This window comes from Dipodomys ordii, unplaced genomic scaffold, assembly GCF_000151885.1.
Source record: "Dipodomys ordii isolate 6190 unplaced genomic scaffold, Dord_2.0 Scaffold18, whole genome shotgun sequence".
Classification (NCBI taxonomy): domain Eukaryota; kingdom Metazoa; phylum Chordata; class Mammalia; order Rodentia; family Heteromyidae; genus Dipodomys; species Dipodomys ordii.
Window position 1 is genome coordinate 12,538,798 of NW_012267234.1, and position 14,443 is coordinate 12,553,240.

At 49.1% G+C, this 14,443-nt stretch overlaps 1 protein-coding gene across 1 annotated transcript in view; it reads right to left on the minus strand.

Moving 5' to 3' along the window:
* Positions 1-9,337: 9,337 nt before the first annotated feature.
* Positions 9,338-14,443, minus strand: part of Wdr59 (WD repeat domain 59) — a 66,278-nt gene continuing 61,172 nt past the window's right edge. Inside the window, exon 22 of the mRNA XM_013012689.1 lies at positions 9,338-10,064. Within this exon, the coding sequence (XP_012868143.1) occupies positions 9,829-10,064 (236 nt within the window). The 3' untranslated portion in view covers positions 9,338-9,828. The remainder of the gene's footprint in view (positions 10,065-14,443) is intronic.

A 14,443-nucleotide genomic window follows, 5' to 3' on the forward strand; every position in this document is an offset into this window, starting at 1 on the left:
CTGTGGCTCAAGTGGTAGAGCGCTCGCCTTGAGCTGAAGACCTGAGGGACAAGGCCCAGGCCCAGAGTTCAGGCTCCATGACTGGACCCCCCCCCAAAAAAAAAAGAAAGAAAGAAAAGAAAGAAAGAAAGATGGGAGGAAGGAGAGAAATAAAGGGAGGGAGGGAGGGAGGAATTTTCCCTCCTCACATCTCTCCAGCTCTCCCAGCCTTCTTCACCATTTTTCCTTCCTTAGCTCCCCAGGGAACAGGAAGCGCCCCTCACCTCATTAAGCCAGAATTTGAGCTTAGAGTCAGCTAACAATGCATATCCAGAGACTCATTACGGTTAACTTAACTTCCTTAAATCTGGAACTACAGAAAGTTATGAAAAGTCAGTTTTTCATTTAATCTCTTCCATATATCTTCTCCTTATGTGGAAAAATTCCAAACATAGTATCTTTCAAATACTGTTCCTTTAAAAATGTCCCAGAATACAGCAAGAGACTGATAAAGTTCTTTTTTTTAACCATATATGTCCATAGTATGCAGTTGCCTAAAATTTGCATATGAACATCATCCTATACTATTTTTTTTTTTTGTCGGCCATGGGGCTTGAACTGTGGGCTTGGGCGCTGTCCCTCAGCTCTTCAGCTCAGGGCGAGTGCTCCACCGCCTGAGCCACAGTGCCACTTGCGGTTTTCTAGTGATTTATTGGAGATAAAAGTCTCACAGACTTTCCAGCCCAGGCTGGCTTTGAACTGTGATGCTCAGATCTCAGCCTCCTGAGTAGCTAGGATTACAGGCGTGAACCACCGGTGCCCAGCTTCATCCTATCCTTCTGTAATTGTTTTTAATGTGCTATAGACTTTGCATTCATCCTTCCTAACACTTACCTTTCAGTCTGGATCTATTAAGATTTTTATCTTGATTTATTGCAGTGCCCTATCTAAACTACCAATTTCAGCTCCTTCAGTCAATCACTCGTAATAGGTAGCCCTGGGAGCCAGAGATTGGGACATCATCTTGCTATTAAGGCAATGTGGTAGAAGGAAATAAGCCAGGCTGAACTATTGCAAAGCTGCCTTACAGTCTCTGTGGTGTTGTTCTTTCTGTGACCTTGGTCTCAATCTCACCAGATGTATTTCCAACAACTGTCAAATGAACTTGTGTTCCTGATAGGGGTGGTGTAAAGGTCAATGGTAAAAGTACATGAAAAGACAAACATTTTACTTCAGCTGAATGTTTTTCTCTTTTGTTCCTTGTCAAACACACACACACACATACTTTTTCTCTCTATTTTTTCCATTTCTGCACTTGCTTCTAGACTGTGTTGATAGATACCTGTGAACCACTTCATGACCAGTCTTCTAGATCTGATTTGATCATACCTATATTTTTTATTTACAACTATACTTTGATCATGCTTTTATTTCTTTTTTGCCAGACTTGGGGCTTGAACTCAGGGCCTGGGCAGTGTCCTTGAGTTTTTTAGCTCAAGGCTAAGGCTAGCATTCTACACTTGAGCCACAGCGCCACTTGTGGCTTTTTCTGTGTATGTGGTACTGAGGAATTGAACCCAGGGCTTTGTGCATGCAAGGCAAGCATTCTATCACTAAGCCGCCTTCCCAGCCATGCTTTTCATTGTTAATGCAATATAAAATTAATGTGAAGCTCTCCAATTCAAGGATATATGTGTGAGACCTGTTCAAATCCAAGATGAGAGCAAGGATCTTAATTATTTTTATTTTGGATAATATTTGTTTAATCCCTGCATTGATTAATTTAGCATGGATTTTAGGTGAATTTTAAGCTTCTCATTTCTCAACTAGAGAAACCAGTGGAGGCAAGTCTGAATTCACCTTTATAGCCTCAGAACAGACTGAGGACACACTCAAATTGCTCAGTCTCTGCTGCCACCTACTGTTAATAATTTCTTGGAAGCCAGGCACTAAGGCCTCACACCCCCTGTTACTCAGGAGGCTGAGATCTGAGGATTGTGGTTCAAAGGCAGCCCAGTCAGGGAAGTCCATGAGACTCTATCTCAAAAAAACAAACAACAACAAAAAAACTACTCAGGAAAATCTAGTGGTGTTGTGGCTCAAGTGGTAGAGTGCTAGCCTTGAGTCACAGTGTGATTAAAAAGTAATTACCACCACCATAAAGGAACAGAGTCAAAGGACTAAGAATGAAAACCAAGATGTGCTTTCTGTTTAGTATCTGCTACCCCCTTGAATGGTGGCAAATTCAGGGCCTGCATGCAGTTCTGCTGAATCTACACTAAGTATCTGACTCTTCTGCCCTCCCTTTCTATTAGTGTTAGAGGAAATCTCACTCAATAGCGCTAATCCCTTGCTTTATATGCCATTGTTAAAGGAAAGGCAGAACTCACAACAGCAATCCTCACAGTAAGCCCCTAGTTCTTTTGCTTGTCAGTCAAGTTGGCCACACCAGAGAGTGGCTCTGTCAGAAGGAGCACTTACAGGTCTTGGCACATGGGGTTAAAAGGCAAAAGGTGCCCATTAAAAACTGAGTGTACTGATTAAGGATTGAATCTCGATACTCAGGTAGGACTGAATGAATCCCTCAGCCCCTGTGCACCTGGTTGAGTCTCACTGACCATTAACCACACAAGGGTCTTCAGTAGGTCCAGAGAGGGTCTAATATAGCTCACTTGATACTCGAAATTCATCACTGTTTGTCAGAACTGATTGTAAATCATAGCAGGGAATATCCAGATATTTTTCAATACTATGATTAAGTAACTGATGAGAAGGATCATCTATTGTATGCACCCATATTTCTGCTTTATCATTTGTTTTTGTGCCTGAGCAAATTTCTTCCACCATTCTTTAAGGGTAATATTAGTGACAGATTCTTTTTGTTTTCATTAGTCTTAAGACTTTATTTCTTCTTTATCCCTAAAGAAAAATTTTGCCAGATGTGTTCTGGGTAGACATTTCTTTTCTTTTAATGTTGGAAAACTGTTTTCCAAAATGTTTCCACTTCCTTCTTGAGCCCATGTCTTCAGTTCAGAAATCCACTGGCATTTGTTTCTTTTTTTTGTTTGTTTTTTTGGCTCCGGTCATGGGGCCTGAACTCTGGGCCTGGGCGCTGTCCCTCAGCTCTTCAGCTCAAGGCTAGCGCTCTACCACTTGAGCCACAGCACCACTTCCAGCTTTTTCTGCTTATGTGGTGCTGAGGAATCGAACCCAGGGCCTCATTAATGCAAGGCAAGCACTCCACCACTGAGCCACCTTCCCAGCCCAGGCTTTGAGTTTCTTAAGTCAACTTTCTCTGATCAAATTGAGTAAATTCTAGTTATTTGGCCCTCAAGCACAATTGTTCTGTCATCTTCACTCAGCTCCTGACTTCATTCAGTAGTCGTGTGTGTGTGTGGGGGGGGGGGGTCACAGGCTTGAACCCAGAGCCTAAGCACAGTCCCTGAGCTCTTTTGCTCAAGGCTATGGCTCTATTATCTTGAGCCACAGCACCACTTTCAGTTTTCTGGAGGTTAATTGGAGGTAAGAGTTTCCTAGACTTTCCTGCCCGGGCTGGCTCATATCTCAGCCTCCTGAGTAGATACAATTACAGGTATGAGCAGCCAGCACCCAGCCTTTGTTTACTATTGTATTTTCAGTTTACCATTTCTATTTGGTTCTTTTCATGTAACTTCTATTTCTTTGCTGAGATTGTTCTGTTTTTACAATTCATTTTGAGAGTGTTTGTAATTGTCTAGTGAAGCATTATATGATGGCTTAGAATTGTCTTTCCTCATTCAAGTTGTGACTCTCCTGGTTCTTTTTTTTTTTTTTTTGGTCGGTCATGGGGCTTGAACTCTTGGCTTGGGCACTGTCCCTGCGCTCTTCAGCTCAAGGCGAGCACTCTACCGCTTGAGCCACAGCGCCACTTGCGGTTTTCTAGTGATTTATTGGAGATAAGAGTCTCACAGACTTTTCTGCCCGGGCTGGCTTTGAACAATGACCTTCAGATCTCAGCAACCTGAGTAGCTAGGATTATAGGCGTGAGCCACAGGTGCCTGGCACTCTCCTGGTTCTGGTTCTTTTACAACAGTGATTTTTTAAAAATTGTGCTATCATTAGTTTTTTTTGTTTTTTGCCAGTCCTGGAGCTTGAACTCAGGGCCTGGGCACTGTCCCTGAGCTTCTTTTTTGCTCAAGGCTAGCACTCTACCACTTGAGCCACAGCGCCACTACTGGCCTTTTCTGTTTATGTGGTACTGAAGAATCGAACCCTGGGCTTCATACATTCTAGGCAAACACTCTACCACTAAGTCACATTCCCAGCCTGTTAGTAATTTTAAAAACTTGGGTATAAAATAAGCAACTATTCGTTAACATACATGTGTGAGGTATGATTCACCCTCCCCGCTGTTTCAACACAGAAACAGGTGATTTTCAGTTGCGCACTGGACATTAGATTATGTTAGGTAACTCCAGGCCATATTGAAATCTTTTATTTTAGCAGGTCACCCTGTCTAGGTGATCTAGTGCCAAAGTCTTAGCCTATTTTCATGGGCTTGGGTTCCAATAACAATTGAATTTTCAGAACTTTTGGTGTTTTTTTTTCCTTTTTTAATTATTCCAAATGTTCTTTTGGTGGCAAAATTTATCTATAGCCCCTGGAATCCCATTGGTCCTGCTGGTATTGCCGGAGGGGCTAAAGAATTTCCCCCACTGGGCTGCTTGGGGACAGTGGACAGGAGAAAACAAATGTTTCCCCAGCTAGGCCCTTGCTGTAGTAAGGTGACTGCCAGCTGGGTGTCTTGGTGGTGGAAGAGGAGGAAGAGGGCCTTTTGGGGAAGCACTTGTCACGTGATCTCATGTTGGGTCACCAGATATCTTTCAGCAGGATCAGGGAGTCTGGTGGTGTTGGCTCCCTGGTGTTCGTGGGACCCTCATTCTGCTGGGCTGTCTTCCACTGCTGGAGTAAGGGCTGCAAAACTCCAGGTGGAGTTGGGTCATCATCTTTGGTTGGGTTGGGGGTTGGAAGACTTCCCCCTTCCCCAAGACTTGGGGGTCCCAATTCACCTTTCTTTTCCTATTGTTTGGGGTTATTTAGTTGTCTCTTCCATTACTTCTGAGATTTACTATTTTTTTCCTTTTCTTTTTTTCTGTTTCTTTTCTTTTTTGCCGGTCCTGGGGCTTGAACTGTTTCTACATCTAAAAAAAAAAAAAAAACAGAAGGCTAAAAAAGTGATACTGTTGTTTAGGTTGTTCCCCAAACCTTTCTGCCCAGGGGCAGCTGCCAGATCTGTCTTCTGGTAGAATGCATGGATGTTCTTTCCCTTGGCTGCTGCTACATGAAACCACTCAAAACACTGGCTCTCTCCCCTCATTCCTGCTAGCCGCTCAAAGTTCTACTGAGCAAGGGACAGAGCTCCCAGCATGGGACTTCAGCATGGTCATTTCTGCAGGAGACCCTTGGGATCCGCGGGTATGTGGCTCCAGAGATACTGTTGAGAAAAAAAAAAAAAGCTGCAAATGCTCAGGATGCAGTTGAGAACATTCACTTTTACCTTGTTTTCTGGATACATTTGCTTCTGGAGAGGTGTACATTCACCAAACTAAGAGCTAGGAGACACAGAGATACCACGGTAATTTAAACAAAACTGACAATAACACAGGACTCACATCAGCTGAGTGTGTCATGCATGCACAGGATTTTAAATTGTTTTTACAATTTCTTTTTTATTGGAGATAAGAGTTTCATGGACTTTCCTGCCCCGGCTAGCTTTGAACCATGATCCTCAGATCTCAGCCTCCTAAGTAGCTAGGATTACAGGCGTGAGCCACCAGCACCCAGCTTGAAATTTCTTGTGATTTTTAAAATTTATTTCTGTCTGCCCTTTGGCCAATGTGAAATGCACAAATAATGTAGGCTTACTGGATATTAAATAAACTATAAGCATACTTGATTATATGTGACATTAACAGGGAAAGCATTACATCATTTGTATTCTGGGGGAGATAAGGACAAGAACACAGAGTCAAGCTGACGGTTACCTATTCCTTTTAGCCTGTTGTTTCTGAGAGGCTGATGAAGCAACCCTTTTCTTTCTGGTGTACAAATTGAACGGCTAACTCTGTTTATCTTGCCAAATTCAAAGGCACTTCAGAATGCAGATGATAAGATCTTAAAAAAAATAAAAGCTGGAGGGGGCAACAATGCTTGATAGGAAATGTACTCATTGCCTTGCTCATGTAACTGTAACCCCTCTGTACAGTATTTTTTTTTTTTGGGGTCCAGTTGTGGTGTCTGAACTCTAGGCCTGGGCGCTGTCCCTCAGCTCTTCAGCTCAAGGCTAGCGCTCTACCACTTGAGCCACAGCGCCACTTCCAGCTTTTTTCTTTTTGCTTATGTGGTGCTGAGGAATCGAACCCAGGGCCTCATGTATGTAAGGCAAGCGCTCTACCACTGAGCCACCTTCCCAGCCCCTCTGTACAGTATTTTTACAATAAAATGTATTAAAAATAAATAAAAATTAAAAATAAAATCTGCACATAGCAATACACACCTGTAATCCCTGCACTTAGAAGGTTGAGGCAGGAGGATCTCAAATTCAGACAGCTGGATCTGTTGCAAGAATGTCTCAAAACAAAACAAGACTGAGGTGCTTTTAATTATCCATTCTGAGGCAGACAGAACATTGACTCTGGCCAGCATCCACATGAACATGTCTCCAAATGTGATTTAAAAAAATGTTTTGACTTTTGTTCTGGTAACCTGGACATCCAAAAGCAATTCACATATTGAAAAGAGACATTATGTAATGCTTTAAAACTTGGAATTGGTTCACCTCCACTATAGAAGTTTTTCTGTTTTGGAAGACAAGATTCCTAAAATGAGAAGCCAACATAACAGCTTTTTTTTTGGTAGTAATAAAATTTGAACTCAGGTCATCATGCTTGCTAGGCAGTTGCTCTCCCACTTGAGTCCTGTCCTGTTTCAGCCCTTTTTGCTTTTGTTATTTTCTTCTTTTTAAAAAAGTATTTATGCCATGTGGTGATGGCTCATGCCTGTAATCCCAGCTACTCAAGAAGCTGAGATCTGAGGACTGTGGTTTGAAGCCAGCCTGGGCAGAAAAGTCCCCATGAAACTTTCTCTTTATCTCCAATCAACCACTCAATACCTGGAAGTAGAACTGTGGCGTAAAGTGGCAAGGGGCTATCCTTGAGCAAAAGAGCTCATGGACAGTGCCCAGGCCCTGGGTTCAAGTCCTGTTGTTCAACAACAACAAAAAATTTATATTATCTTTAAATAGTTGGACAAAGGGTTTCAACATGTCAATTCATGTGTACAATGCATCTGGATCAATGTCACGCCATCATTCTCCTTGTTTTTGTTATTTTTTCAAATGGTCTCACTTTTTTTGCCTAGACCACCATCCTCCTATTTACACTTCCCACAAGGCTGGAACAACATGCTTGTACTACTGCCACCTAGCTTTTTGTTTGTTCAGATGAGAGTCTCACAAACTTTTTGCTTGAACTGGATCCCAGTCTCAGCCTCGTGAGTCCCTAGGATTATAGGAAGTAGGAAGCCACCCCCACCCCGCCCCCAGTGAACATCTCATTCATGATGGGGACAGACTAACACATTTTCACATTAGCTCAAGCAGTGAGGAACAGGAAGAGGATTCTTTGCAAAGGGTGTGAATTCACTCAGGAACACAAGAGATCTTTGATCAACCTATTCTAGGCCTACCACTTGTGTCATTGTAACCCAAACAAGGGAAGCGCAGAGTGAGACTGATACCCTGGGTCGTTCACTCTCATCCCAGCACGGAAGGCTGTTCACACCTCTAAGACACTGGCACCTACACCTGGGTCAGAGCCTAGAGTTCAGCCTCTGGTCTCACTGCAGGCTCTAAGCCTTTTTCTTATGTAATGTTGTCTCTTGGTCAGTCAGTTACACAAGGGACAAGATATATGCATCATCCAAAGTGGTAGTTTGGGAATGTTTTAGCTCACAACCTTCAATAAGAAATGAATTTACACTGGGATGGAGCAAACCTGTGTACAAGTTTGTGTACATACAAAACATTTCCCTTAATTATATTAGTATGCAGAAGTGAGCACATTGGTCATTTCTCTTCTACACTATTTTCTTTTCTTTTTTTGTTGGTCCTGGAGTTTGAACTCTGGGCCTGGGTGCTGTCCCTCAGCTCTTTAGCTCAAGGCTAGCACTCTACCACTTGAGCCACAGTACCACTTCCAGCTTTTTCTGTTTATGTGGTACTGAGGAATCAAACCCAGGGCCTCATGCATGCGAGGCAAGCACTCTATCATTGAGCCACCTTCCCAGCCCCCTTCTTTTCTTTATTAATCACCAAATTAAGTGCACAATCTATGAACAGGTGCTAACCTGTGGTTTGGAACACAGTGACACAGCCCTCTCCCATCACGGGACACATCATTATTTACAGTCAAGATAGTCAATTTGGAATTGCAAAATTCTACAAAATAGGAATTTCAACAGAATTTTTTTTTTTTTCTGTCGGTCGTAGGGCTTGAACTCTGGGCTTGGGCACTATCCCTGCATTCTTCAGTTCAAGGCAGGCACTCTACCGCTTGAGCCACAGCATCACTTCCGGTTTTCTAGTGGTTAATTGGAGAGAAGAGTCTCACAGACTTTCCTGCCCTGGCTGGCTTTGAACCGTGATCCTCAGATCTCAGCCTCCTCAGTAGCTAGGATTACAGGCGTGAGCCAGCTTCAACAGAAATTTTTTATAGATTTCTCTTCCTTGGCGCATTCAAAGTATGAAGTGTGGAAAATTCACTCTGAAGAAATGGTGCATGCATGAGCTGTGGCCACTGGTAAATAGCGAAACTCAAGACATGGTTTACAAGGGAGCCCAAGAAGAAATGAGACGCTCACTGGAACCCACACAGCTGATGCACAGGCAGAGGGGACTTTCGTACCAATGTTGAGTTGCAATCTCAACTTCCTTTGCTAGAAGTAATAATTAGGAGATTCTCTGGGCTGGGAAGAACCTTAAATGTCAAATTCTATTTTCTTCTGTCATATGATTGAGATCAATGAGCATTTCCTTTAGAAATGGGAGCACTGATTTTGGTCTCATCCAAATCAGTTACTTAAATCAGATGTAGGATGGAAAATGATTCACTGAGATGGTTAACTTTCTGTTTTTTTGTTTTGCTTTAACGATTACTAGTTTTATTAGCCAAAGGAAAGAGACTGGAAATGTTAAAATATACAGTTAAGAACCTGTAAGTATATTACATATTTACACTTTCAGTATCATATCTTAGAAGGCTACTGACCAGCATCTCTTTTTTTTTTTTTGTCGGTTGTGGTGCTTGAACTCAGGGCCTGGGCACTATCCCTGAGCCTCTTTGTGTACAAGGCTAGTGCTCTACCACTTAAGCCACAGCGCCACTTTCTGGCTTCAACTCTTTAAGGTTATCAACTTCTAAAGCGTCAAAGGCCCACTTGTGGACCTTTGGCTTAGGAGGCTGCCTTTAGCAGCTAAGTTGGTCTATATATTGGCATGTGGAGTGCTCGCTCATGGTTTAAAGCTAATGCTTTGAAGGTCAGTATTGACTCTGAAGGCAAGGGCTTTCCTGCATGAAAACTTCCACTGTGATTCCTCAGCTGACAAATGCATAAAACCTGGCTTTATGCAGCGGCTCTCTCCTTCTTCCGGTCTATCTTCTCCCAAAGAGAAGGCAAAGGCTCATGAAGCATCAGTCCGATTGGGTACATACAACCCATCTTGCTGGGGGCAACCTGGGTCCTGAGGCTTCTCCCAGGAGAAGGCGTTTGTAAGGCCCCCTGGCATTTCTGACACCGCTACCATCCCTAAGCTCAGAAGGTGCTTTCCAGCAAGCAGTGGCAGCCACATCCAGTGGGACACACCTCCTGAGTCCGAAACCACTCCATCATGTGGCTGGTGTGGCCACCATGGCCACAGGTCAGACAGAAGTTGGATGACCCGCGCACGGCCACATGGCAGATGGCACACTGGAATGTGAAGCCCTTACAGATGGCACACTGTGTTCCACGGACTTCACTCCGGCAGTGGCTGCAGTACACACCAAACTCTGGAAATGAAGGAAGGAAGACAAAAGCGAGCATAAGTTTAGTTCTAAAACAGAAAACTGGGGGTTGTCAGGTAAAAAAGCTGTATCCCAGAGCTGGAGGCATGGCTCAGGTGGTAGAGTGCCAGCCTTTGAGCAAACTTGAGTTCAAGTCCTGGTCCTGGTCAGGGTGGGGGTGGAGGAGAAAAAAGCTATATATCCTTCAGGATTTTCTATCTGACTGTAGCGACTCAAGGAGCTGAGAAACCCTAGCCTTATTAAAAAGAAATACCTAGTTAAATTGTCCTGAGCCCATGCCTAAGCCTATGTAATGAATCCTTAACCAGTCTGTGTAGAAATTTGCAGCCCTGCGGAAGGTGTGACAATCCAATGGAGCAGCCAAGAGACCCTGCTGCTACTGCTGCTGCTGCCCACCCTTTTGGGTAAAGTTCAAAGACAGCCTGACAGTTGTCTGGAGGGAAATCTACATCATCATCCTTGTGTCTTTCTCTTAAAAAATGGCAGAACTTCTGCTATCCACATAAGCCCACTAACAGGGAGCTATAGCTGGGCATGTAACTCTGTGGCAGAGTACCAGCCAGGCACGCACAAGGCTCTGGGGTCCAGCTCCAGTATTGCAAAAAATAAAATAAAATTTAAAAATAGAAAGAATGAGAAGAATTGGGGTTTGGAGGCACTCAGGTGGTAGAATATCAGCCAGTGCGTGAAAGCATCAGATACCAAGATCAAATCCCAGTCTTGGACTAAGAATAAAAAGAATTGCTTTCAATGGGAGATGCTGTTGCTGCAGGGGCAGGGGCAGGGGCAGGGGCAGGGGCAGGGGCTGGGGCTGGGGCTGGGGCTGGGGCTGGGGCTGGGACCGGGCCCAGGCCCAGGCCCAGGCCCAGGGCTGGAGGAGGGAATTCTGTGGGAACGTGGATTTGCACCAGACCAGGTGCAGCTCTGTGGATGATGACACAAAAACCACTGGGGAGACCTGGCCCGCCCTGCCTGACCTTTGCCCTTCTAATGAATGACGTGATTCTGTGAACCAGTTGGTATAAAGCCGGCGCCCCCTCGCCTCGCCATCCCAGCTTCTCTGGCGTGGGCCGGCGCGGGTCTCTGCCGCCGCCATGCTGCTGTAACCAGCTGCCTTCTTGCAGCCCTGGCTCCAAGAAGGGCCAGGGTGGGCGGGGAGTGGGGGAGGATGGTGGTGGGGGTGCAGCCCTGGCTCCAAGAAGGGCGGGGGGGGGTGCAGCCCAGCTCCAAGAAGGGCTGGGGTGGGCGGGGGGGGGGGCAGCCCCGGCTCCAAGAAGGGCTGGGGCCAGGGATGGGGGGGTGAACGGGACAGGCGGCACCCACGGCCACCCCGCCGGGTGACAGAATTCCCCAGAAGAGGAAACCGGCTCCGTGTTCCCGGGGCTGAGCGGGAGTTGCTGGACACGGGAGCCTCCTGGCTTCCTCCAGTCCCCTTCGCCCGTTTCCCAGGCCAGCCCAGGGCCGCGCCGCCGGGCTCCCGCCCCTCCACACTGCGGTTGGGTTCCGTGTGGCTGGGGCAGGGCCAGGGAGGGGGGACAATGCGGCTTGCTCACACCCAAGGCCTCTTCCAAGCAAAACACCTCATCTCTCCACCATCATCCACGCAAAGCGCCATCCGCCTCCCTGGGACGAGAAGCAAAACTTTCCCAGCCCAGCTGTAGCGCCAGCCTCCACCCAGGCCTGGCCCAGCGCCCCAAGAGCCCTGTCTGCCAGGGAGCCCCGCCAGATAGTACTCTTCCAGTGTCCTCTCCTCGCGGCACCCCTGCCCCCAACAGTCACGGTGGCAGGGCGGGAGGGACGGGAAGGGGACGGCAGAGCTCAGCCCCAGCTCCGCATTGTCTTCCATCTCACTCTTCCCTGGAGCTGGGGAGAAAGGGCCGGGGCCCTGGGCCCGTCAGCCTGGCCCCTGCCCTCTCTCCCTTGCTGTGTCCTCGGGGAGCAGGGGGAGGGGTGTGGAGGGACATTCTCCTAGTCACTCAGGGCTGAATCCAGTCGTCCCCTGCAGAAGGGCATCTGTCCTGCAGGCAGGCGCTGCCCGCCACGCCAGCGGCGCCCTCCCCCAGGGTGCACTCTGCGTCCGGGACTCCGTCTCCCTGAGATCTGGGGTCCAGAGTATGGCTGGCTTTTTGTCATCTTAGTGAAGTACCCAGCTCCTGGGTCTGCGTCTCTCACAAAGGGAGACATTTACAGGGCTCGTGTGCTGGGCGGCGGCAGCTGGAGCCCCCGCGGTGGGAGGCTGCGAAGCCGGGCCCTCAGCAGGGCTGGGACCGCTGTCCACAGGCACCAGGGCCATTAGCCCCTCGGCACAACTCCAGGGGCTACACTCCAGCTCCAGCCACTCACCCACTCTGTCCACTAAAGAGACATGGTGAAGGGCAGAGAGAGGACACTGACCGCGGCGCCATAGGAAGACTGCCGTCGGCCTCCGGTGGGGAGAGCTGGGGCCGAGTGAGGAGGTCTGCAGGCTACCCCAGCCCCGGGCCCAGGGCCTGCCCGGCCCTTAGCTCCATCTTTGACTCTGGACCCTGGCGGGCTCTGCACCGCAAGCCGCAGGCAGGCTCTTGTCTGAAGACAGCGTGACCGAGGAGAGTGCAGGAGGAGCAGGATGGGGGGCGCTGCGTTCCCGGCTCTAAAGCGAATTTAAAGTGAATTCTTGGGCCAAGCAAAACCTTTCAGGTGGCCAGAGCTTCCCCTCCCCTGCAGGCTGCCCCTCCCTCCCCGCTGACCCCGGGGGCCTCACATGGTGGACGTGAAGGCTGACCCCCGTCCCAGCCTGGGCCTTCCCCGGTCCCGACTGGACGCTCTGGTCCTTCCACGCCACTGGGTGGTGCCGAGGCTGCTCTCCCCCCACGCACGTGCCTGTCTCCCAGCCCTCCCTGCCCTCGCAGCCAGCATGCAAGTAGATGCTCCGTGAGGCCCCGGGCATCCTCTGGGCCGCAGCCCCGATCTGCTGTGGCCTTGGGCTCTGCCTGTTCATCCTGAGTGCCTGGCTAAGATTCACAGGCACCTACATCTTGGTCTTCCTGCTGAGTGTGTAGAAGGTTCTGGAAGGATGGTCAAAGGACGGGACCCTGTGGTGCGGCTTGGGGTGCAGGGCTTCCATTTGCTTCCCTGGGATCCATGGACACAGGACTTGATCCCCAGCCAGCTGAGTGCAAGCTCGGAATGTGCTTCTCTGGGAACGAAATCCCGGGGGCTTCGTATCTGGGGCTTTCTGGGTCCCCTGAGCACGCTTGGGGTGGGGGGGGGAGGGGTCAACAAGTGACCATCGCTAGGATCTCAGAGCTGCTAGAGCTCTTCAGCCCAGCACCCCAGGGAAGCCCAGAGAAGCCGCCCAGCACCCCGCCGCAGCAGGAGCGGGCTGCAGACACTGGCTCCGTGTAACACCCCTGCAGACACTGCCCCCAGGTGCCGGCCCTTGCCAGCGCCGGCCTCCTCGCTGCCGTCCCCCCCCCCGGGAATTCCAGCCTCAGCGATCCTGTGTGCGTCAGGACTGGGCCTCGAACTCGGGGCCTGGGCGCCGTCCCTTGCTTCTTCACTCTAGGCTGGCGCTCTACCACTTGAGCCACAGTGCCACTTCCGCTCTCTGGTGGTTCACTGGTGATAGAGTCGGATTTTCCTGCTGGGCTGGCTTCAAACGGATCCTCAAATCTCCTGAGCAGCGGGAGCTGCGGGGTGACGCTCTGGCACCCAGCCAAAGGCTGCGTCTTCATGTGAGAGCAAAGGAGCGTGTGGGGCCCACGCAGCTGTTGCTGTAACTGACGCCCCCCCCCACTCACCCTGATAAAAGGAAAGGTCAGATCCCGAGGAAGGCTTTCACCCCACGAGGCACATCGGCATCCACGCCGGAAGGGCTGCGGTCCTGCCACACCGGATCCGGTCTGGATGCTGACGCTGCGGATGGGGTCACTCCCGGGGGGCCCGTGTCCCTGTAGGCAGGCAGCCAGCAAGTGTCCCCTACCCTGCCCGAGCCTCGGGGCTGGTGACCCCGGCGGCAGCCAGTGCAGCCCCCGCCCTGGTCTGAGCCCCGCCCCCACCTCCGCCAGCTCTTTGCCCCTGGCTGCTGGCTTCGGGTCTAGGGGTGCTGGGTTAGAGTCAAAATTCCCCCGGGGGCCTCAAGAAGGCTTTGTCCTTAGTGTCCACAACCCAGCCTTCCCTTTCTAGAAGCTCTGTCCTGAGCCTTGACGTGGTTGCCTCTTCTCAGCCCCACAGACCTGGTTGAGCCACACTGCCCGGGTATCATGGTGGCTCCAGACCAGGGAGCTGGTCCTCCCCCCTCCCCTCCCCTGTCACCCCAACCCACAGCCCCCGTCACCCCAACCCACAGCCCCCCGTCACCCCGACCCACAGCCCCCATCACCCCG